Source organism: Artemia franciscana, chromosome 12 (assembly GCF_032884065.1).
Source record: "Artemia franciscana chromosome 12, ASM3288406v1, whole genome shotgun sequence".
Lineage (NCBI taxonomy): Eukaryota > Metazoa > Arthropoda > Branchiopoda > Anostraca > Artemiidae > Artemia > Artemia franciscana.
The window spans coordinates 35,151,416-35,176,919 of record NC_088874.1 but is presented as its reverse complement, the minus strand read 5'-3'; the positions used below and the strand labels follow the sequence as shown (position 1 = coordinate 35,176,919).

Here is a 25,504-nt window from a genome sequence, read left to right as displayed (position 1 = left end):
GATTAAACCATATAGGTGGGTTTACGCGAGTTACCGGCAAACATACTCTTAAGAAACCTTAATACAGTCATAACTAAGTCCAGCCCTGCCAGGAATTATAAGCAAATTACAAAACTAGAAGATGGCAATAAACTTGGCACACTGAAGTCATTTCAGGACGCTAAACTAGCCTTTTGGACTAAAAATATTTACATAAATATGCCAACACGGTAAACAAAAATATTTGACAAGGAGGCTGCGTGAGGGCATTAGAGGTTGTCGGGGTGGGGGGGAAGAGCATATTTACTGAAACGCTGACTGATGTTGGAATAAAAATTAATTCTCTATTGTTGTTCTAATGTTATTATTATAAGATTGCAATCTTAAATGACCCAATTATGATACTGACTCGTTGATACAACTTAGATAAGAATTACAATGTCAAACAAAAAAAAACTTTCTATCTAACTTTCTTAGTCAGCAAGGCTGTATCCAGGATTTTTTTTCTAGGGGGGGACTAATTTTTTTTAAAACAAACCAAGTATTTGTTTATATTCATCTTTGTTACGATTTTTCACGAGTCAGACAGACATTTCAGGGGGGGGGGGTGAAACCTCCTAACCCCTCCTGGATACGAACTTGTTAGTCAGCATTTTAAATCTTCTGTATTTTGGACAATTGTTTTTTTTATTTATCTCATCTTGGTTTTTAGTTGCAAAAGATAATTTCTACACGGCTGTTTAAATATATAACTTAATAACTATGATAATAACTATAAATATATAACTATGATAACCTAGGGTACAACGACACCCTAAGTTTGTTACATATAGTGCCTAATTTTTTAGTGCTACTTAGGTGTGATTTTCGCTTGTTAACGTTCAGCCTTGTACACATATCTATTAGCTATTCATTATTAGAAAGTCTTTTGCAGGTAGTGCCCATTCAGACATTTTACGGTCCTCTTTTACCTCCTCACCGCCAAAATGGCAAAAACTGCATGATTCCAGCAAGGATATTATCCTCCATTTTGCTTTTTCTTCATCAATATTTCTCAGTTATTTATTTATTTGTTTGTCGTTTCTTTTCTGTTATTTTTTACATATTCGTTTAGAACAAAGAGTATTTATAATAGTTAATAATCAATGATAAAATAAAAATATCATTTAAAATTAATTTAATAAAGTTAGTACCATAAAATAAAAAGATACAAATAAATTAATAAAATAAAAATTATTGAACTGAACCGAAATATGAATTCTGACTAATACAAAATTGGAATTGTGTTGCGAGAGCAACACTTTGGTTTTGTCCCGTTTTTTTTTGTTTTTTTTTTTTTTCCTATGCCGCCGATCTCAGCTTATTCCTGGAAACTGGTAAGGGTCTAACCTGTGCGGTTTTCACGGAAAGTGTGGACCTCAGGCCGGATTGATGAATATGACATTACATTTTGGAAAGCTCCGTAGAACTCTTGCCTGGGGCCAAAAAGGATGGTTTTTGCTTGTCCTCGAGCCAGAGCCTATGGTGTTCGAAGTGAAGTGGAGTTATATAGCCTATGTCAGAGAGGAGTATCTGAAGTTGTGCAGCCAAGCTTTCGTTTCATCAAACCATGTTTCTGCTTTCGAGTGGAAAGCTCCGTTCTAGCAGGCAAGCAGGCAGGCACCAGTTTCAAATTGAAGATGGACTAAAATCTATAAGTGTTAAAAATATGCGGTAGTTCCCCGGCCCCACAGCCAATATATCTTCTTTGAGTGATAAATAGAAAAATTTACAGAAACAAAAAAGTGCGATTTTCCCACGGGTCCGAAAGTGCTGCCATCTATTGTTTCTAGCCATTTCTGTTCGTGATTTCAGTTGACTTTACCATTCTTTTTTTTTTTTCTACTTGGGATTGCAATAGAGAAATGGTATCAGATATACCTCTTAAACTTTAAAAGTTCTCTCATTGCTAAAGAAATTAGAGCTTATCCTTTGCTCCTTTCTAAGTGGTGGTGTTAGAAAGTTGGCCTCCGGCAAAAAAGTCAACTTTTGAACTAAGACAGATAGAATTTTTTTTTTCAATGACAATCGATAGACCTTGATGAGCTGATCAAAGTATATGTCATCCATTTTTTGTTACAAAAATTCCTTCATGACATACACCAGTTTGAAAGTTTCAAGGGGTTGACAACTTCAGTGGTAAGGTACACACTTGAACCAAAAAAAAAAATTGTGAGATATGTAGGGGACTTCCAAGCAACAGTCGATTATTAGCTTATAATCATCTTTGGCAATGAGGGGTTTGCAACTTTTGCTGATTGGTGTACCTATTATCTGTTTCTGGTGTAATTGATGGTAAGAACAACTTGGTTCCCGATTGTAAGACATGTAGGGGAGTTGTAAGTAATAATCGGCTGTTAGGCTACAATGACTTCAGCGACAAGGGGTTTGCAACTTTTACTAGTTGGTGTACCCATTATTTGTTTCCGGTGAACTTGGATGTATATCACGGGAGAGAGACTTGTAAGTAAGAATCGGTTGCTAGAGGAGGTTCATCAGAGGCTAAAAATTTGTGCAAATTGGTGCGCATCTATGGTATTTGATCCTGAAAAGTCACGAATAGCTTTATAATACCAACTAGATTATATAAGATAATGTTCCAAGTTTCCATCGGTCACGATGTCTACGATTGAAAAGGATAAAGTTCAACTGGCTGCAAACTCAATTTAGTCCCTTCTTCCGATATTCTTTTGCTGTTCTTTTTTCAACGCTGAAGAACTTGATCATGTGATTACTGATTGTGTTCTGCTTTGAATATGCCGTTTTGAATGCTTTGAAAGTTTTGACAACTTCAGAATTTAACCGATAGCGAAGAAACAAAACCAAAGTGTTGCTCTCGCAACACTTTTATCGGCGAAGCCGACAAAGGTTGCCGCAACACTTCACGTTGCCCAGGCAACGTAGGTCTAGTTTCTATTCAAGTTAGGCTAGAGATGAAGCGCTTCAGTATCATTGTAATTTAACAAGTCCATTAATAATAGGCTAGTAAAAATCTCCTTGGGAGGTAAAGGGTCAGAGGTATAATTTTAATCGAAATGGGTCAGGGGGAATAAAAACCTGTAATATTTAATTTTCTATTTTGATAAACTAGTTCTATTCTTAAAGAATATTGAATATAATTTTTCCTTTGAGACAATATACCATTGATAGAAATAGTGACGTAAAACACATTGCTTTCTCGTAAGTAAATAAAATTCGATGACATAATGAAAATAAATTAAAATTAAATAACGTAGCGGCGTGAAACACAGCTTTCTTGTCAATAAAAAAAAAGAAAAAATCAACCCATCTCACAATTGTAAACTTTGTTCACCTGACTGGCAAAACATTGGTTTTCTTCATATTAGGAAGAAAATATCTTATCAGAACTCATCTTCTCATTGGGACATTGGGACTAACGAACAAATGTCATTTCACATATTATAACCAAACACGAGATGTTATTTCCATAATCCACAAGATACAACTCTTTCAGCCCGATTATTCTTTTTAGCTCTTCATCATTTTCAACACCTTAACCCAAGATGGTATATACGGCAGCATAAGAATCACAAGTCACAACGTCAACCCTAACGTTGTATTGGTAATCCACGACCAAAATATGACGGATGACCATCGCTCCAAGATACCGAGTGTCGAACGAGCGGTTGTGTTGTTGGTCTATAAGGGTTCCTATTTTGGATAGCCATTGCAAATTCGGAAGGACTTTGCAGTTCTATAGGAGCTTCACCTTGCTGTTCATTAGGTGCAGTCTCATGATTATTTATAAGAGTTTCGTTTACAGGGAGTGAAGTGGGTCTAGTTGGACGACGTAGATGGCAGGAAGAGTTTGAGACAGCAACGACGAATGAAGTTATTGCACATATGAAACCAAGAATCTAAAAAAAGAATAAACAGTCCGTCTATTATTTGCTAAACAAATCGTGGTACAAAATTAACATTATAGATTGTATATAGATATATAGATTGATATATAGATAGATATATAGATATATACATCTATATAGATATATAGATGTATATAGATATATAGATTGTATAAAACACAATAATCTATCTGGAGTCTATATGGGATAGACTGAACAAAAAAAGAAATACAATTTCTTTGGTATGGAACCTTAAAGAACAACGAAAAATTTCTCCGGATTCTCTTTATCCCACCCAAATTAAATATTAAAATTAAAAATCATCAACACAAATTAATTACCAATAAACTATACAAGAAGAGGTGATGATAGGCCTACAGAGCGGCATGCGAACAAACAAACAGCTATTAGGTTAGAAGGTTGATATATAAAACGGGCAGTTTTGTCAAGTTTTTTGGCGTCATGGTGGATAAATGACTAAGTCAAAGAATATGGCTAACTTCTGAGAATGGGAACTGGCGCTAGTGTCAACAAAAAGAACCCGTCGGCACCATCTTGCCATCTAGCGTTTGGCTACACTTGACATTTTTTTCAAGCTATGTAGACGTTTTTACGCTATACTCCTTACGCTAGATGACGTTGACAGTTTTTCAAAAATGGCAGCACTTTACTCTTATAATTATCACACTTTTTGAACTAAGTGTCAGTGGTCATTTTGAATGTAAACGCTCTAAAATAACAACGTATGTTGGATTTCTGCAGAAATCAAAGATTTTAATTTTATAAAAAAGTTATTAGGATCTTATGTCTTCCTTATTTCATTGATACTTGTTATTACAGTATAGTTATCAACGTTCACAAGCCATTAAAAAACACCCCTCCCTAAAAGTTATTCTTAAACTTTTGCATTTGGTCCATGGATTATTTCTGAACTCAAGCCTTGACATGCACATTAGTAGAATACGTACTATGAGAACAACAGGGTCCATCTCTTCATTAAAAGTTTGTTTCTGGTTGTGAACAAGAAATGGATAGACATAGTATTGTAATGGACATGACAGGGCTCTATACCCGTCGGAGGGAGGGAGGGTCAAATATTCAGGAGGGGCATCTTTTTTTTACTTGATTTTTTTTTAACTTGAATTATTCAACCTTTTTCTATTTCTTAAAATCACATTAAATATACTTATAACAAAAAATCACTTATGATATTATAATAAAATAGAAAATGAGAATTATTTTTTCAATTTAGAACTTATAACTAAGTTTTCAGGAACTTCAGTGAGAAATTAAACTCCTTTGGAGTTCCCGAGAATTTCCACGGTCCAAAAGGTGGATATGTGAGAGTTACATCTCTAGAGATGATAATCCTCAAAGAGAATGCAAGCCTGAAACTAATAATTTACCACAAGGGTCAACTTCTTGCTACTACTGCTAGAAAAAAGTTGCCCGTTGAAAGACCTTATCACCAAATATCTGGTATTAGCATTCAAAAGAAGATAAGATGAAGATAGGCGTACTTTCCTCCCAATGTCCTAAGGCATATTATATCTATGTGCCGAAACTATAATCTATGTAAAAATAATATTACAATAGACTTTAAATCGTAAATAAATGCTCGTAAAAAATTAGCAGATAATATTACTAAGGAACATAAAGACATCCCAATGAATAGCAAAGCATCGCCTTGGATTTTTTTGGAACTTAGAATTTTTTAAAATCTCTTAAAGTGATAACACCTCGGACAAACGCTAATAAATAGTTAATGAAAATCGTGAACTAATCTATATTTCAAGGAAATCGCAACCAGGAAGAGGCTCCTCCGACATTTCGGATAGAAAATGGTATACATTCTAACACGGACAGGAGTCTGACTTTTCTTCTTCAATAATGCGAGTTTTACGAGTATATCAGGGACAATATTGAACAAGTGTACCTTAGGACAACTGATACACACAGACTACAAGACACTTTAAATGCAACTGTGAAATATATTAATGATAACAATTTGAACCAATATTTTAAAATAGTGTGATAAGTGTATTATCATTGTTTTTTGAAAATATAAATTTTCTGATATAATAAATGAAATAGAGTCTGAGGTAGGTTACCATGGCTCTAACATAGTCTGAAAGAGATGAACAGGGTTTTCCCCCAAAGTCCACATACAGACGCACACACAGATACATACAAACAAGCACAGACACACACACATACGGATTATTTTCTATGCTGCTGCCTCAGTGGTGCTCTCTGGCTGATCATCAACAGTACCTAGTTTACAACATGTTTTTAATCAGTCTTATTCGTACATTGAAAGGATAAACCCATGACTGGAATACATGACACTAAATTTATTGACTTAAAATCATCAGCTTGTGGAGTTATATTATAATGCGCACTTTTGATATTGACTGATGAACACGAAGAAATCAACTGTTATCACTAGAAAGTAAATAATATATTTGACTATGATAAAAGCTTGTGGAGTACTACATTCCAATACTTGAACAGACTAGGATTCTATGACCAATTGATTACACCTTATAATAACAAGAGCCAAAGCTCATATGGCACTTGTGACGAGGTTGGAACATAAATTTAGACTCGGTACTAGAGTTATCAATCTTGCTGTTCGTCGGAAAGCAAGGAACTCACCAAAACACTGGAAATCTCCCCCAAACTCACCCAAAAAGATCGGATCCGGTCCAGTAATGTCAACAACGTATCTAGAACTTGTGCTTATTCCTCCCATCAAGTGTCATTCTGATCTCTACACTCTAAGCGTTTTCCAAGATTTCAAGTTTCCAACATTTCAGCTTCCACCCTCCAATGTTTCCGAATAGAAAAAGGAACATGAGATCTTCCTATATATCAAGTTTCATTAAGATCCCATAACTCATTCGTAAAAATAAACATACCTCAATTGTCACGATTTCCCATTCCTCCAGACCGCCCCCAGATGGTCAAATCGGGGAAGACTGTTATCAAGTCAATTGGTACGGGTCTCTGACATGCCTACCAATTTTCATCGTCCTAGCACGTCAGGAAGCACCGAACACGCCAAACCCCAGTAAATCATCCCTCCCAACTTTCCCAAAGAGAGCGGATCCGGTCCGGTTATATCAATCATGTATCTAAGACTTGTACTTAGTCTTCCCACCCAGTTTCATCCCAATCTTTCCACTCTAGGCAGTTTCCAAGATTTCCGGTTCTCCCCTCCTACTCCCCCCGATGTCACCAGATCCAGTCGGGATTTAAAATAAGAGCTCTAAGAAACGAGGCCCTTCTAAATATCAAATTTAATTAAGGTCCAATCACTAATTCGTAAGTTAAAAATACCTCTTTTTATAATTTTCCGAATTAACCGTCCCTCCACTCCCCCCCGTAGATGATGGAATCGGGGAAACAACTATTTTTAATTAAATCTGGTCCGTTCCCTGATTCGCCTGTCAACTTTCAGCGATAGCTATGTCGACCACGTATCTAGTTTCGGATCTTCTTCATGTAAAATTGGGGTCGTCGGGGATTCGAACCCGGGAAATCTCACACCCTAAGCGATAATTATACCCCTAGAACAACGAGCAACACCTAGGAACAACAAAAATTTGTTTTATTGCAAATAAAAATTCTTCTCAACTATCTCGTTCGCTTGCTCCTCCTCTCAGATGGTCGGATCGGGAGAAGGTATATTTCTAGTTTAATCTGGTCCGGTGCCTTTTTACAAGAAGCAATCACACAGCTAGTTTAAAATTAAGCTATGATGGATGAAAATATTGAAAGAGAAATTTCTTTTTACTGTGATTGCATCATCTGCAAAGGCCATTATCCTGATTTTATCAATTCTCCTAAGCAATCAATTTAAAACATGTGGACATTAGAGTACACGAGGTGAATCTGGATGAAATGAGGAGAAAATTTTTGAAGGAAATGAATTCGGTTAGACGGAAGAGAAACTCAGTTTCAGATTAGTCAAGTATTAAAATAGTGGAAGAAAGAACGTCATTACCGCCCCATGAAAGCTCAAAATCACAACGATGGTCTTGAAAAAGGAGTTACGACATACTAGAAAGACCTCACAAAGAGAAAAATAAAAGATAAAGAAAAGCAGGGTGACCTTACTGGAAATCTTTACATTGCTTAAGAAATAACAGAGAAGAATTGTATAAAAGAAATATGGCATACAAGAATTGATTATCATTCTGGAAGAACTCCCATTTATCAATTTATGTTAAATGTCGTTACTGATGGCTCTTATATAAAATGTTTTGGCCTTTATATTTACAATAAATATTTTTCACCATATTGATCGTTATACATTCATGAAAGAGGTCATACGACAATAAATTGTTGAATTGGAAACATTTTAGATTTAATTCAAGAATTTGTCTTGCAACTGGCCTGTTTTAGGTAAATATTTGACGCGATATGTTAGAAAAAAGCTTGAATCAGGAACAAACCATCATTAATTTTGAAAATTAACGGAATTTTTAACAAATTCATATTAGAAACCGGCTTGTTTTAAAGAAAAGTTTAACGTCGCATTTAAGAAAATTAGGTTTACATAGACTACTAGAAATGATTTATGTTTAAATTTGACTGGTTGTTAGCAAATGGTTCTGTCAAGTGAATATTTTTGGAAGGGTGCCATACGAGAACAGGTTGTTAAATTGGTACAAATTTCGGATTTAAATCATGGATTTGTCTTAAAATGGTGTTTTTTTTTTTTTTTTTTTTGCAAAATACTTGACGTTGCACGCTAGAAAAAGCTTGAAGCAGGGAATGTACCCCCAGAAACCTTTATTGAATTTGAAAATTAAATGGATTTATAAAGAAGGGTGCCAAAAACTATAAAGAATACTTGATGTTAAATGATAGAAAAATGCTTAAATCAGGGAATCTAACCTAAGATACCTTCATTGATTTTGAAAATGAAATGGATTTTTAACGGTTCATATTCACAGACAATTTGAAATGATTTCTGCGTAAATTGGACAGGTCATCAACAAATGGTTCTGTCATGTGAATATTTTCAGAAGGAGGTTGTTAAATCAAGGATTTTTCTCGCAATTGGCTCGTTTCAAGCAACAGTTTGACGTCACACGCAAGAAAATGAGGTTGACATAGAAAACTTGAAATCATTTCTATGTAAATTTGACACGTTATTACCAAATGGTTCTGTCAAGTGATTATTTTTGGAAGGGTGCCATAGGACAATAATTTGTTAAAATGGTACAAATTTCGGATTTAACTCAGGGATTTGTTCTGCAACTTGCCTGTTGCTTGATTTTACATGTTAGAAAAAGCTTGAACTAGGGAATGTATCCTGAGAAACCTTCATTGATCTTAAAATTAATTGGGTTTTTAACACGTTCACATATTAGTAGAAGGGTGCCATAGGACAGATGGCGGTTAAATTGGTATAAATTTCGGATTAGATCAAGAATTTGTCTTGCAACTGACCTGTTTCGGGAAACTCCTTGATGTTACATGTTAGAAAAAAGCTTGAATCAGGGAATGTACCCCAAGAAACCTTCATTAATTTTAAAAATTAAATAAATTTAGACGGGTTAATGTATTTTTGGAAGGGTGCCATAGGACAGCAGGCTGTTAATTTGGTACAAATTTCAGACTTAAATCAAGGATTTGTTTTAACAGGTTCACATTAGAATTGGGCATGTTACGCTGAAAATGAGGTTGACATCGACAATTTGAAATGAATTATTCGTAAATTTGACTGGTTATTAACAAATGGTTCTGTGAAGTGAATATTTTTGAAGCGAGACATAGGTCGATACTTTTTTTCGCAACATAAAATACTTTGGTCAAATACCTACTAACAACATCTATAAATTTGTTCAAAGATGGAGATGTTTTATTTTCCTGTCCAAGTACTGCCATCTTTGTTTTCACTTCAGTTATTGATGGCCTAAAAAGTGATTTTTCACTTAGGTTACATTATATTAGCTGATTTTGAGTTAGTCTCACTTGGGCTCAGTATGCGTGTGAACAAGCTTACTGAGCCAAATTCTAATATCAACCAGTTAAGAATCCCTTTAATTTTCAAAATCAATGAATGTTTCTCAGGGTACATTCCCTAATTTAAGTTTTCTAAACATGTAAAATCAACCATTCATCTAAAACTGGCCAGTTGCAAGACCAACTCTTGATTTAATTTGTAATCTTTACCATTTTAACAACCCATTGTCCTACAGTACCTTTCCAAAAATATTCACTGTACAGAACCATTTGCTAATGACCTGTCAAATTTACATGGAAATATTTCAAATTGTCTATATCAACCCAATTATCAACATACGATGCCCAATTCAAAAATGAATCGTCAAAGATCTATTTCATTTTCAATATCAATGAAGGTTTCTCAGGGTAGATTCCTGGTTTAAGCTTTTTTCTAACATATAGTAAACCAAGTATTTCACTAAAAACAAGGCCAGTTGTGACAAATCCTCGATTTAAATCCAAAATTTGTACCAATTTAACAACCTGTTGTCCTACGATACACTTCCAAAAATATTCACTTGATAGAACCATTTGCTAATAACCTGTCAAATTTAAGTACAAATCATTTCAAGTTGTCTAGGTAAACCTAATTTTCTATAATGCGACGTCAAACTGTTCCTTAAAACAAGCCGGTTGCAAAAACATGTCAAAAGTTACGCAGAACTCATTTCAAATTGTCTATAATAATTTCATTTTCTAGTATAAAACGTCAAACATTTCCTTATAACATGCCAATTGCAAGAAAAATCCATAATTTAACAACCTATTGTCCTATAGCCCCTTCCAAAAATATTCACTTGACAGAGACACTTACTAATAACCAGTCAAACTTACGCAATTTTTTTTTTCAAATTTTCTATGTCAACCTTACGTCCGATTCTAATATAAATTTGTTAATAACCCTTTAATTTCAAAATCAATGATGGTTTCTAAGTGTATATTCCATGATTCAAGCTTGTTTCTAGCATGTAACGTCCAACATTCACCTAAAACAGGCCAGTTTCAAGACAAATCCTTGATTTATATCTGTAATTTTTACCAATTTAACAACCTATTCTCCTACGGGACTATTCCAAAAAATATTCACTTCACAGAATCATTTGCTAAACATTTCAAATCGTCAATGTCAACGTCATTATCCTCAAACCCTGTCCAATTCTAATACGATCCTGTTGAAAATCCCTTTAATTTTCAAAATTAATGACGGTTTCTCAATGTACATTCCCTGATTCAAGCTTTTTTCTAACATGTAACATCAAACATTTAACTTAAACAGGCCAGTTGCAAGGAAAATCCGTGATCCAAGTTTTAAAAATTTTGCAGCCTATTGTCATATGACCCCTTCAAGAATATTTAATAGACAATATGGTAAAAATATTCATTGAAAATATAAAGGCCAAAATATTCATTTAAGAGCCATCGGTAACGGGATTTATCATAAATCGATAAATGAGAGTTCTTCTAGAACGAAGATCAATTTTTGTATGCTATATTTCTTTTATATATAAAAATAAGTTGTCTGTGCGTCGAGTGACGCCATGTTTGTCGACTGACGATATTACAGACCGGGACATCGGGACACAAATGACGACCGGGACACCGGGACATAGGGAATATAAATGACGACCGGGACACTCAAAGAGAAAGCGACCAGGACACAAGGAATGTTCGATTAGCAATCACCATCAACAAAGCACCGGGACACAAATGACGACCGGGACACAGGGAATATAAATAACGACCAGGACACTCAAAGAGAAATTACAGACTGGGACACCGGAACACAAATGACGACCGGGACACCGGGACACAGGGAATATAAATGACAACTGCGACACTCAAAGAGAACTTACAGACTGGGACACCGGGACACATATGACGACCGGGACACAGGGAAACAACAACAACGGGGACGCCGAGGGCAAAGGAGGATAAATAAATGACGACGGGGACACAGGGAATGCTCGATTAGCAATCACCATCAACAAAGGTCAAGGGCAATCATTAGAATAATGAGGTATAGATCTGAATACAGATTGTTTTTCCTATGGACAATTACATGTTGCATGTTCAAGAGTCGGTAGACCTGACAATCTATTTATATGCACAGACAATGGGACAGCCAAGAATGTTGTATATTCGCAAGTTTTACGTAGTTATATATATATATATATATATATATATATATATATATATATATATATATATATATATATATATATATATATATATATATATATATATATATTCACAGGTGGGACACAAGGACACAATTACAATGGCGCGTTACTAATATGGCACGTAACGACTTACGCGCGCAGGGGGGCTTGGGGGGAGGCGAAGCGCCCCCACCAACTAGGTGTTGGGGTGGCGCGAAGCGCCACCCCAACAGCTAGTTTCTTTTATAAGAATCTCCTCTGTTATTTCTTAAGAAATTTAAGGATTGCCTATAGGGATACCCTGCTTTTCTTGATCTTTTATTTTTCTCTTGGTGATCTCTTTCTAGTATACTGTACCTCCTTTTCCAAGACCATCGTCGTGATTTTGAGCTTTCAAGGTGCTGTAATGGCACTCTGTCTTCCCCTAGTTTCTTGCTTAACCTATGTGAAAATGATTTTCTCTCCACTCTAATTGAATTCATTTCATTCAATATTTTTCTCATCTCTTTCAGATTCACTTCATCTATTCGAATGTCTGTATGTTCAAAATTGATTGCATTAGACTTACAAGAAGTGGTATAATCATGATAATGGTTTTTACATATGATATAATCGCATCAAAAAGATATTTCTAGTACAATATTTACATCGATTATAGCTTAATTTGAGTCTAGCTGTGTGATTACTTCTGGTAACAGGCCTAAAAATAAGGAAAGATTGAGCCTAAAGATGTTTGTTACTTAAAGTTCACTAGGTTCACTATTATACATCCATAAAACGAGGTGATACGATATACCATGCTTTTTAATGTGTCGGATGCACATATCTCAATCAGGTATGACCCTTGGTATCAACTGTGCAAAGAAATCAACCTCATCTTTAGGACAGTGATGAACCTCTTCAAATTTGGGGCATTTAAATTCTTCTTAATTGAAAAGTTGAGTTCTGGAGTCAAAATCTTGGATCGAAAGTTTATCCGTAGGCACAATATCAATTGCATACAGCGCTTCAATTCCGTAGAATTGCATATTTCTCAGACTCCTTCCTGAACAGTACCCAGTTCTTTATCCTTTTTAATATAAGGTGTAATCAATCCGTCATAAAATGGCAGTTAGTTTAAATATTGTAATGCAGTACTCCACATGCTTTTATCATAGTCAAACATACTATAGTTCACTTTCCAGTGGTAACAGTTAAGTTCTTTATGTTCTTCAGTCAGTATCAAAAGTACACATTCAAATATAACTCCACAAGCTGATGATTTCAAACCAATAAATTCAGTGTTATATATTTCAATTATGAGTTTTCATTAAAATGTACAAATAATACTGATTGAAAACACGTAATAAATTATGTACTGCCGATGATCAGCCACAGTGCCACTGAGGCAGCCACATAGAAAAAATCCATGTCTGTGTGTGTGTTTTTGTATGTCTGTGTGTTTATCAATCCGTGTCTCTGTATGTGGACTTTGGGAAAAATCCCGTTTATCTGTTTTAGACTATGTTAAAACCCTGTTAACCTATCTCAGACTCTATGCTTTATTATTTCAAAACATTTTTATTAAAAAAAAGTAATAACATACTTATCACACAATTTTGACATTTTGGTTCAAATTATTGTCAAATATATTTCATATTTCCATTTAAACTATCTTGTAGTCTGTGTATATCAGATGTCACAAAGTACTCTTGTTCAATATTGTCTCTGATATGATTGTAAAATCAACAGTATCGAACAGGAAAAGTAAGATTTAGGCCCGTGTATGTATACCATATTCTATCCAAAATGTTGGAGGAACCTCTTTCTGGTTGGAGTTTCCCTGAAATATAATTTAGTTCCCAATTTTCATTAAATTGTTATTAATATTTTCTTTAGTAATTGTCCAAATGTTTTCACTTATAAAAGATTATTTTATTTACGATCTTAGAGTCTATTATGAAATTATTTTTATAAAAAGAGTGCAGTTTCGACACAGAGATAACATATGGCTTATAATATTGGGAGATTACGCCTGTCTTCTTCTTGTCTTTTTTGAATACTAATACCAGAAAGATGGCAATAAGGTCTATAAACGGGTAACGTGTTACCGGCAGTAGTAACACGAAGTTGGCCCTCATCGCCAACTATTAGTTTTAGGGTTGCATACTCTTTGAGTAGCATCATCTCTGAAAATTCAACATATCCACCTTCTTGACGATGGAGATTCTTGGGCACTCCAAAGGAATTTAATTTTTCACTTTCATGAAAATACACGCATACATTTCCAACAAGATCCCTATTAATGCTACGTTTAACTTTATTATGAATGCAAACTTTTTTGATATTTTCTAAAAGGAAAAATCATAGTTAACACACATATATCATTTTCATGAGGTTATAAAAAAGAACTTTAAAAAATTTGGACTTTGACAGAAAAATTAAAAAGCTAATTAGACTAGAATAAAAAAAATTCATTATTTCTGTTAGTTTCTGAAAATTAAGCTCAAATTTCTAACTCCAAGCAAAATTATAAGTTAAAAAATAATTCTGAACCCCCCCCCTTTCTAATAGAAAAATCACGACTGACACATTTATATCATCCTCATTTTGTAAATTTTAAAATATCGCATGTGATTTTTTTTACTATAAGTATGTCAATTGTGATTTTAAGATATAGAAAAAAGGTTAAAACAATTTCCGTAAAAACAATTCAATTAAAAAATATATGTCAAAAAAGTTGCTCCCCTTAATATTTGACCACTCCCCTCCCTTCAAGGGGTATGAAACCCTGTCATGTTCATTATGACGCTATGTTTATCCATTTCTCGTTCACAACCAGAAGAATTATTTTAATGGGAGACGGATCCTGTCGTTCTCATAATACGTATTCTACTATTGTTCATGAGAAAGCTTGGGTTCAAAAATAATCCATGGACGGAATACAAAAGTTTAAGAATAACAAGTAGGGAGTAGTTTTTTATAAACTAATGTTTATATATGATGTACAAACACACACAATTCAGTAAATATTCTTTGTTTTAGGTTTGATATTACTCTTTACCGTCGCCTAAAGGTCCAGGTTCAAAATGTTCCATGGACTGAATCCAATAGCTCAAGAACAGCTAGTAGGGAGGAGTGATTTTAAAACTATACATAGAATTCAGTAACTAAAGGGGACTGTAAGTGTCATTTGATAAACCGAAACTTCATAAAAAACAATGCCCATCCACTAGACATACAAGAGAAATATGTAGATCACAAATCTCTTGTATATTAGAGTCCTTGTCAGGATTCCTTTTATTAGACATCCTCTTAGATTATTTCAGTTCATCTAATGAAAATAACATGGAAGGTCATTCTTTTATATCAAAATATTTGACTGAGATGATGGGGCACTGAGCACTAGAAATGAGGGGCATTGTTTCAGAAAGAGTATCTGACAGGCATTTCCAAGAATTTTCTGATCGCCCGAAAGTTTAGATAACACCATGTGTATCGTAGGAAAGATGGGGTACGTTACGATTAAAGTAACGGGGGTACTGGGCACTTTAAGTCACAGACCCCATACTACTCCAGTCGTAGACCATTTTATATTATAATGTTGAGCAGCTTGCGGTACGAAATCGCAGTGTCTGAACAAAAAAGAATAATGTAAAACAGATTATGGCCAGGGCGTATACAGATTTAATTTTATTGTTGGGGGGGGGGATAAAACTTTGGGCACGCCTTGTACATCAGGTGCTGGAATGAACCGGATGTACATAATGTAAGAGAAAGTGGACACCCTTCAGCTTTATCCACCTATGAAATAACATTTCTGAGAAGTACTTTCCTTTTTTTAGATACAAAAATAAGCTAATAACCTTCTAACTCCTACTATAAAAACAGGATAACCTCCTTAGCACTTAAACCTTGGGTGCGCCGCTTCTCCACCGTCTGGTGTACATCTTATAACGCCACGTATGCCACGCAGTTCTGCCACCCTTGAAACGTGTCCGTCACATTTGGTACACGCCACCTGTTGTGCATGCATTCTGAAAGTGGGCACCACCTCGATTTAAACAAGTCTAGACTACATAAAGTCAAAGTAATATTATAATTCCAACATGATGAAAGAATAAATAAGAAACTAATGAATCCAGTGACATAAGTATCATCTCCTTCGGGAGCAATTTATAGCTGTATCCTTGGGAAGCCGTACATTTCACAGGGAATTTATACTTCACAGTAATACTTCACAGTTTATATTTCACAGGGAATATAAACCTTATGCTTAAGAGAAAATTTCCATATTGTCGACAGGACAAGTGGAAACCGGCAGCGTTACTAGTCTTAATTATTTGCATCTTAGGTCTTGGATAAGGGAACTCTATAGCAACTTTCCAGAATAAACTGTAAATTAGACTAAGAGAGATTAACATTGCGGGATGACACAATTTTTGGAGATATATTTGATATTTTATCACTTTAAAAAATTACGAAAATCAGAAAAGTTAAGCAAAGAAACTATGCAGGCTGAACTGGAAAACTAAATTACAAACGTGTTTGTATACAAAACTTTTTACAAGTGTGTAAAACGACGTTTTATAAGCAGAAAAAAAAAAAAAAAAAAAAAAAAAAAAAAAAAAAAAAAAAAAAAAAAAAAAAAAAAAAAAAAAAAAAAAAAAAGAAGCTTGAAACTTCCGTCGCCAAGCAATCATTTTCAACACCTTATATTTGTTCAAAGAACAGCACAAATAATCGCATCTCGGGCGCGACCGTATTCATGAAGTTAGACAAATTGAGACTATGGCTGAGTTTGACACGGAAGAATTGGTAAAAGCCATATTTGGCTAATAAAGGCCTTAAATCATGTCATTTTATGGATTTAAAGACCATAGTACTGAGGGTTTCTTTATTTACTCTCTCTTGCTTACAAAAAGAGTTTGCTTGAATATAAAAAACAAGAGCTAAGAGCTCATATAGCACTTGTGACGAGGATGGCTTAATGCCGGTCGAGATTTAAAATAAGAGCTCTCTGAGACACGAGATCCTTCTAAATATCAAAATTCATTAAGGTCTCACCACCCACTCCTTAGGTCAAAAATACCTCATTTTTCTAATTTTTCCTCTCCCTTGGGCCCCCCAGATAGTCGAATCTGGGAAAACGACTTTATCAAGTCAATTTGTGCAGGTCCCTGATACACCTACCAATTTTCATCGTTCTAGCACGTCCAGAAGCACCGAAATCGCAAAAGCACTGAACCCCCCAACTCCCCCAAAGAGAGCGGATCCAGTACGGTTACGTCAATCACGTATCTACGACATTTGCTTATTCTACTCACCAAGTTTCATCCCGATTTCTCCACTCTAAGCGTTTTCCAAGATTTCCCGTTTCCGCCTCCATCTTCCCCAATATCACCGGATACGGTCGGGAATTAAAATAAGAGCTCTGAGACACGAGATCCTTCTAAATATCAAATTTCATTAAGATCCAACCAACCATTCGTAAGTTAAAAATACCTCATTTTTTCAATTTTTCCTCTCCCTCCAGCCCCCCAGATGGTCGAATCGGGGAAACGACTGTTATCAAGTCAATTTGTGGTGGTCCCTGACACGTCTACCAATTTTCGTCGTCCTATCACGTCCAGAAGCACCGAACTTGCCAAAGCACTGGAAATCCCACCACCCCCCAACTCCCCTAAAGAGAGGGGATCCGTTCCAATTATGTCAATCACGTATTTAGAACTTATGCTTGTTCTTCCCATCAAGTTTCATCCCTATCTCCACACTCTAAGCGTCTCCAAGATTTCAGGTTTCCAAGATTTCTGTTTTCCCCCTCCAGCCTCCTATGTCCCCGGATCCAGTTCGAATTGAAAATGGAGCATCTGAGACATTAGATCTTTCTATATATCAAGTTTCATTAAGATCCGATCACCTATTCGCAAGATAAAGATACCTCAATTTTCACATTTTCCAAAATTTCCAGTTCCCCCCTCCAGCTCCCCCAACGTCACCGGATCTGGTCGGGATTTAAAATAAGAGCTATGAAGTAAAAGATCCTTCTAAATATCAAATTTCACTAGGATCTGATCACTCCTTCGTAAGATAAAAATACCTGATTTTTTTCTATTTTTTCAGAATTATCCCACCCCCTAACTCCCCCAAAGAGAGCAGATGCATTCCGGTTATGTCAATCAAGTACCTAGGACTTGTGCTTACTTTTCCCACCAGGTTTCATCCCGATCCCTCCACTCTAAGCGTTTTCCCAGATTTTAGGTTTCCCCCTCCAACTCCCCCCAATGTCACCGGATCCGGTCGGGATTTAAAATAAGAGCTCTGATATACGATATCTTTCTAAATATCAAATTTCATTAAGATCCGATCACCCGTTCGTAAGTCAAAAATACCTCATTTTTTTCTATTTTTTTCCGAATTAGCCGTCCCCCATTCCCCCCCCCCCCAGATGATCGAATCGAGGAAACGACTATTTCTAATCTGATCTGGTCCCTGATATGCCTGCCAAATTCCATTGTCCTAGCTTATCTGGAAGTGCCTAAACTAGCAAAACCAGGACAAACAGACCGACAGAATTTGCGATCGCTATATGTCACTTGGTAAATACCAAGTGCCACAAAAAGCACATAAGCGATTATTTATCATAGAATATCCTTAAAAGAAGGAGCTTAAAAGAGAAAAAACGGGCTTGATTTAAATAAAGCAGTGAGAGGCGTACTAAAACGTACTAAAAAAACAAAACATTAACTAATAGAAAAATTCCGAATATCTTAAAACCCACATCTTAATAATACTTCCAGAGTACGGCACAACTGTAATCAGAGATAACACACCAAAAATCTTTTAGTTTAACATCAATCGGATCTTATAGAGGAAAATTATCTAAAGATTTTGGTGTCTTATCTGTGATTATAGTTGTGATGTACTTTGGAAGTTATATTAAGATGTGTTTTATTTATTTGTTTTGTCTTTTGTTTCTTTTTTCCTCTTTTGTTAATGTGTTTTTCTTTTTTTTAGATGATTAACTAAGTTTTTTTTTCTTTTTTTCCGCTGATAAAGGATCTAGGATGTGGATTCAAAGTATTTGCAATTCTTAATTAATTGATGTTTTGTTGTTTCTTTTGTTTTTAGTAGGTTTTAGTACACCTGTCACTGCTTTATTTAAATTAAACCCTTTTTTTCCCTTTAAAAATCCCTCTTGCAGGCTAAATGGATAAGAAGTGTGGTCTAATAAAATATTTACAGAATTCTCGTACCAATTGTGCTATTTTTTTCAGTCATTATTTTTCTTTCACCTTAAAAATCCCAAGCGAACTGACAATATTCCTAAAAAAAAGAAAAAAAAGAAAAAAAAGAAAAAAAAAAGGTACCGTTCTTGAAACAAAGAAAATCTCAGAAACCACATTTGGCCGCCATGACATAAACAAAAAGGGATGAAGATGCAGAACAAGGTTATATAAGGCCAACAAAACACTGGACGAACAAAGGAAACCTGACGAATTTAGATGTTTGGCTTTTAAAATTTTAATTCTTCTAATTTTGGACTTGATTTTTTTTTTCATTCTTGTTGATTGGCTTTTAGACGTAAATACCGGTTTTAGAACGGCTGGTTTTCGTTTCTTATTTCTCCCAGCTTTGTTTAATCTTCTGACTTGTATCTTTTTATTATCCCAATTGCTTCTTCTTGTATTTTCTTGTATTTCGTTCAAGTCTTCTTGTATTTTCTTCTAAATTTGCTTACAGTACTGAAGAAGGGAGGTTGTTGTCCACAAAAAATATTCACTTTATTCGTTAAGTATTTTCGTTGGTTTTAAAAACCCTATTCTCGTTTCTTCACTCCTTAAAAAAAAAAAAAAAAAAAAAAAAAAAAAAAAAAAAAAAAAAAAAAAAAAAAAAAAAAAAAAAAAAAAAAAAAAAAAGAGTTACATACAACTAGTTTTAATGGATCTTATTATTTTTATCTGAATCCGCTTGACCTTATCCCTGAATAGAGGGGGAATATAATCGATAAATGATAGGTATTGTTAGACATAACAGACACTTACACTAAGGACCTTATACAGAATTCTTTGGGGGGGGAGGGGCAAACAAACTTCTAAAAAACCATTAAAAATTTGTTCATATCCATTTTTCGTTACGTTTTTACGAGTCGAACAAAAATTTCGGGGGGAGGGGTTCAAAACCCCTAATCCCTCCTTGGATACGGCCTTGCTTACACTGGTCTTAATATTTCCTAGTTTGGCAACTACAGCAACAGCAGGGTTTTAATCAACCAAATTCAAAAACAGAAAAATCATATCAAACATTTCTCGGTAAAAAACAAAAAAACAAAAAAAACTATCAATAAAGAGCGAATCAGCTTAATAGTAACCGAACCTCCAAGAAAATGAATCTTGATTCAATTTCATTCCATTCAGATCGGTTTTAATACATACAAAAATTAATAAAAATAAAGATCAATACATACAAAGAATTGTGTTTTTATGCTTATCCCAAATATACAAAAGTTATTCAAATTTATTGTTACTCATAAGCTAAGAGACAGAGAACATTTGCCTCATTTTCTAAAAAGGGGCGAAACACTCACGCGATGTCAACAAAATCATAACAAAAGACCACACCAAAAAAATTCACCTTATCAAAGAGCTGTGTTGTAGATATTTCAAGTTTCTATCTGCAAAAATAGCCTATGCAATTTCTTATTTTTTGCCAAAAGAAAGATCACAGATACGTATTTATTTATTTCTTTTTCCTTGGGTATCATATCGATCCAATGGTCCTAGAATATTCGAGGAGGAACCATTGGAACCGAAATTAAAAGTTCTAATGTCTTTTTTAAGCGACCAAATATATCGGAGGGTAAATAGCCCTACACACGCCCCCTTTTTCTCCAAAGAAATTTAATTAACATTTTTAGATAGCGATTTCGTTCAAAATAGTTGAAAGGTCCAATAACTACGCTTCTGGGGACAAAATGTCTCCCCACAAACCTTTGGGAGAAGGCTGTAAGTTATGCAGTTTGCCCATTGGTTACTTTGAGGATTCATTTTGCAAAATATACGGACACATTTCGGGGACGAATTTTCTGCAGGGGGCGGGAATTTTTCACAGGAAAGGAGAAGATCTCCGGATGGGATTGCAAGACGGTCGAAACTTAAATTTATTTTATAATTTTAATTTTTCAACTGAAAGCAAGGAGCAACATTAAAACCTAAAAAAAAAACAGGAATTATTCCATACATAAGAAGGACTGTATTCTCTTCGATCCACCACTCTTTACGCTAAAGTTTGAATTTTTGTCATAATTTTTTTTGAACAAGTCCTGAAATACAAATCTGAACTAGAAACATTTTATAACAGCTGTAAGACTTTAGCGTATAAACAGATGGATTGAAGGGGGGAACCCCAATCATATACGGAATAATTTATGTTCATTTTAAATATGAATAGTACTTCTTACTTTCAGCTGATAAAATTCGTTTTTTTCATCATTTAATGTCGCTAAGATGGGCAGTCACACTAATTTTAAATCCAAAAGCCAGCCATTAATCAAACAGTTCTTGGTAACGAACCGTAAGTAGGGAGCGACCCTGTTCATTAGTAACCGAAGCTCTAAAAAACGGAATTTTGATACTAATACATATTTCAAAGAATCGGATTTTTATGTTGATTTCATACATATATCAGTCATCATATCGATTTTCGATCATCGATTTTCATCATACATCAGTAAGTTTAGTCTTGCCTATCAAAGGGTACGAGCCTGAGAAGATTTGCCTTATTTTCGAAAAAAGGGAGAAACACCTCTTAAAGTCATAAAGTCTTAATGAAAATTACACCATCAGATTCAACGTATCCGAGAGCCCTACTGTAGAGGTTTGAAGCTCCTATCTGCAAAAATGTGAAATTTAGTATTTTTTGCCAGAAGAAACATCACGGTTGTGTGTTTATTTATTTTTTCCCCCAGGGGTGATCGTATATCGAACCAGGGGTCCTAGAATATCGGGAGAGGGTTCACTCGAACGGAAGTTAAAGGTTCTATTGCCCTTTTTCAGTGACCAAAAAGATTGGAGGTTAACTGGACGCCCTCCCATGCCCATTTCCCCCAAAATTATCTGATCATTTTTTTTTTCATTTTCCAAAGCCATTTTGTTCAGTATTGTTGACAGATCAAATAATTATACCTTTAGTTGTAAAATGACCCTCCACGGTCCGTGGTGAGTGGCCTGTAAGTTATGGAATTCGTCCAATGTTTCTGTAGTATTTCTATGGAGAGAATCTTCCTTGTTGATAAAAATTTCGGAGGGGGGGGGGGGTGAATATTTCAGGGGATAAGTTACACTAGGGTGACAGAATTACTATCCGAAATACGTTTTAATTGTCTTATATTCTCTTTGCCAAAGTTTCGGGGGAATAATCCAGGGGCTTTTTTTCGCGAGTTCTGTTTTTAGGGAAATAATTTCCACGGAAGGAGGCATATCTGGAGTGATGGAGAAAACGATTAGTGGTTAAAGTCTTATTCAAATGAAAGAAGGCTAAGGTAAATATCCACAGAACTAATTTCCCCTGTCTTGAAAAGATTTTCCCTATTGTCTCTACTTTGTATTTGTTTATTATTAGAAAGGAAAACTTGAATCGGATCCAATTCTTATACGTGTTTTGTTACAAATTAAACAATTTTTTTCTAACTGAAAGTAAGGAACGATGTTAAAGCTTAAAACGAACGGAAATTATTCCGTATATGAAAGGGGCTGTCCCCTCATCAACGCCTCGCTCTTTGAGCTCAAGTTTTTATTGTTTTAAAAAGTAGAGTTTTGACAGAGTCAAACTTTAGCGTAAAGAGCGAGGCCTTGAAGAGAGGACAGCCCCTTTCATATACGGAATAATTTCCGTTCGGTTTAAGCTTTAACATTGTTCATTACTTTCACTTAAAAATTTTATTTTTTAATTTGTAACAAAAGACGTATAAGAATTGGATCCGATTCAAATTTTCCTTTGCAATAATAACAAGTAAATTTTTGTCAGAATGTTTATCTGCTTTTAAGTGTTTTGCCTGGCAACATTGGGAAATGAAGCTTCTGATCGTGTAAATTCTTAGAAGTATTGGTTCGATTTTAGTCATGGTTTCTTCTTAATCAATAATTCTGCTTAAAAAAAAAATGGAATGAAGATACTGTAAGGCTCAAAGATCTTTAAACTTCAAAACTGTATTAGATTTTTTTTTCTTTTCTTTTACATCTTAAATTTCACTAGAAACGTTTGATCTACCCGATCCACAGCTTCATCTGATAGTTTCACTTCATGAAACCCCACTCCCTCCCATATTGCCCTTTTATAGGCACATGGAGGGTCCTTGTCAAAATTATTCCCAAATAGCAAAGTCAACGTTTTCACTGAAGCCAATCACTTAGGATCTATCAGGGACTCTCTCAGAGCAATTTTCAGGCTTGGAAGCCATCTGTGGCGAAATTCATAAAAGTACATTTACAACTATATAGTTTTCGCTGTCCTTCCCTCAAAAATAATAAAAACTACTCCAATAACCTATTAAGATACAACTTTAAAAAAAATTCCACTCCTACGGATAAATAACAGACTAACAATTCCTAAACACAGTTTGGAGGGGGAAGTCTTGGTGATCACTATCCCCCATGAAAAAAAATACAAAAATAGTGGATTTTGACCCCGTACACAAAATACTCCGATACCTTCCTCCGCTCTCAAGGGCTGAAAAAGTCTTCACTTATGGCTGGAAAACAATTTTGAGAATGGATAAGAATGGTAAGTTTTTTTTATATATTACTAATCATTACCTCCTTTAAAATAAAGATAAAAATCTTGTCATATGATTTTTAAAATAAAATTATGTCATTTGACATGTTCAAAAACTAGAGAGCTTACCGCTGTAACCAAAAATTCATGTTTGGCTTGCTCTGGCAGCCAATAATACCCGTCCATTTTGTAAATCGTGAAACAAATAATGAGAGTTGAAATCAAAATGAAACAGCCACTCAGAGACGTGAAAACCAGGCAATTCTGAAAAGCAAAACGAAGAGGGTAAACAAGAGTCACATAAACAAATAAATTATAATAATGGGACATAATTTAAATATAATCGACTAAAAGACGCACAACGCGCCGAAATACTTGTTCCCTCAAAGAAATAAATCGAGGTATTTTTGAATACCCTATAGTGTTTTTGTTTGGATGGAAGCATCAAAAACCTCTTGACTAGAGTAGTTCGAAATTTGTAAGACAAAATCTTACAAGAAAGCGACAAAGCTGATAAACTATTTTCGGTTTAAACTAGGCTGTTTTTAGAGCGTAGCCTACACACATGGAAATAAAAATTGATACTAAACAATTTTCGTTAAATTTCACCACGTCAAATCAATATGAAAATATTTATGTTACAATACAGAATCCCTTCTTCAATCATCAATATTTTTATTTTTCATTTTGAATTTTTGATTTCAATCATTTAGATTTCCGTAGTTTTTGACTTGGATTGCAAATTCGGCTTTTTTTCTTTCTTTAAGCCCGTGATAGTTGGTTGTCATAAAATATTATCAAGTATTATTTTACCCCCCACCCCCTTCCTGTTATTTTTGCCATAATTAGTAAAAAGTTAATTTTAGTTTTTGGACACGGATTTTTATTCTAATGCTAAGGTAAACTAATTTGTGCTAGATTTTTTTTTTACTATGTTTATGCTTGTTTGATTTTTTAACTTTTGCCTTGCTGTCTAGGGTGTTTCTCTGTTTTCCTTAGTTTTACTGGAAATATAGCTAGTTTAGCTCTATCAGAGCTTTCGATAGTCTTATTGAAAATAAATACTATCTTATCCTATGCCTGTTAATTTGGCCTAAACCCCCGTCAATGTTCCTGAGTCAACCTAAGCCGTACACTTGTCGGAACAAGTTCTGCTTTTTACGTTTTGGTTACCGTTTGGCCAAGTCACTCCTTACTCACAATTCGTCACCACTTGACTTGACTTTATTAAACAAGAAACGATATACATAAATCTTATACAAAGGAACTGTTATACCACATATGTTTGCTACTATGTTACATATGTTTTTTTTACTACGTTTGCCCAAAGCTCGATGAATGTACGTTTCTTTGAATCAAATGTGTGGCTCAAATTGTCTGGCAACTCTCGGATAATTGTCGGATAACTCTCTTTGCTGGCAATACGATTGCGTTTTAATGCAGTGCAAAAAAGTAAAACAGTTCAAAATAGGGCTGAAACCTTTTGATTGACAATGAACAGATATAAAAAATTTTAACTGGATATTTCGAACACATATACAGTGTTCATCATCGGCAGTAAAACATGTTCATCATCAGCAGTTTACTGCTGATGATGAACACTGTTTATGTGATCGAAATATCCAGTTAAAATTTTTTATATCTGTTCACTGTCAATTAAAGGGTTTCAGCCCTATTTTGAACTGTTTT

At 34.8% G+C, this 25,504-nt stretch overlaps 1 protein-coding gene across 1 annotated transcript in view; it reads right to left on the bottom strand.

The window, feature by feature from the left end:
• Nucleotides 1–1,082: 1,082 nt before the first annotated feature.
• The window catches only part of LOC136034035 (uncharacterized), a 76,503-nt gene continuing 52,081 nt past the window's right edge, over nucleotides 1,083–25,504 (bottom strand). Inside the window, exons 4-5 of the mRNA XM_065715096.1 lie at nucleotides 23,945–24,079; nucleotides 1,083–3,896 (exon numbers count right to left, since the gene is read on the bottom strand). Of these exons, the coding sequence (XP_065571168.1) occupies nucleotides 3,588–3,896; nucleotides 23,945–24,079 (444 nt within the window). The 3' untranslated portion in view covers nucleotides 1,083–3,587. The remainder of the gene's footprint in view (nucleotides 3,897–23,944; nucleotides 24,080–25,504) is intronic.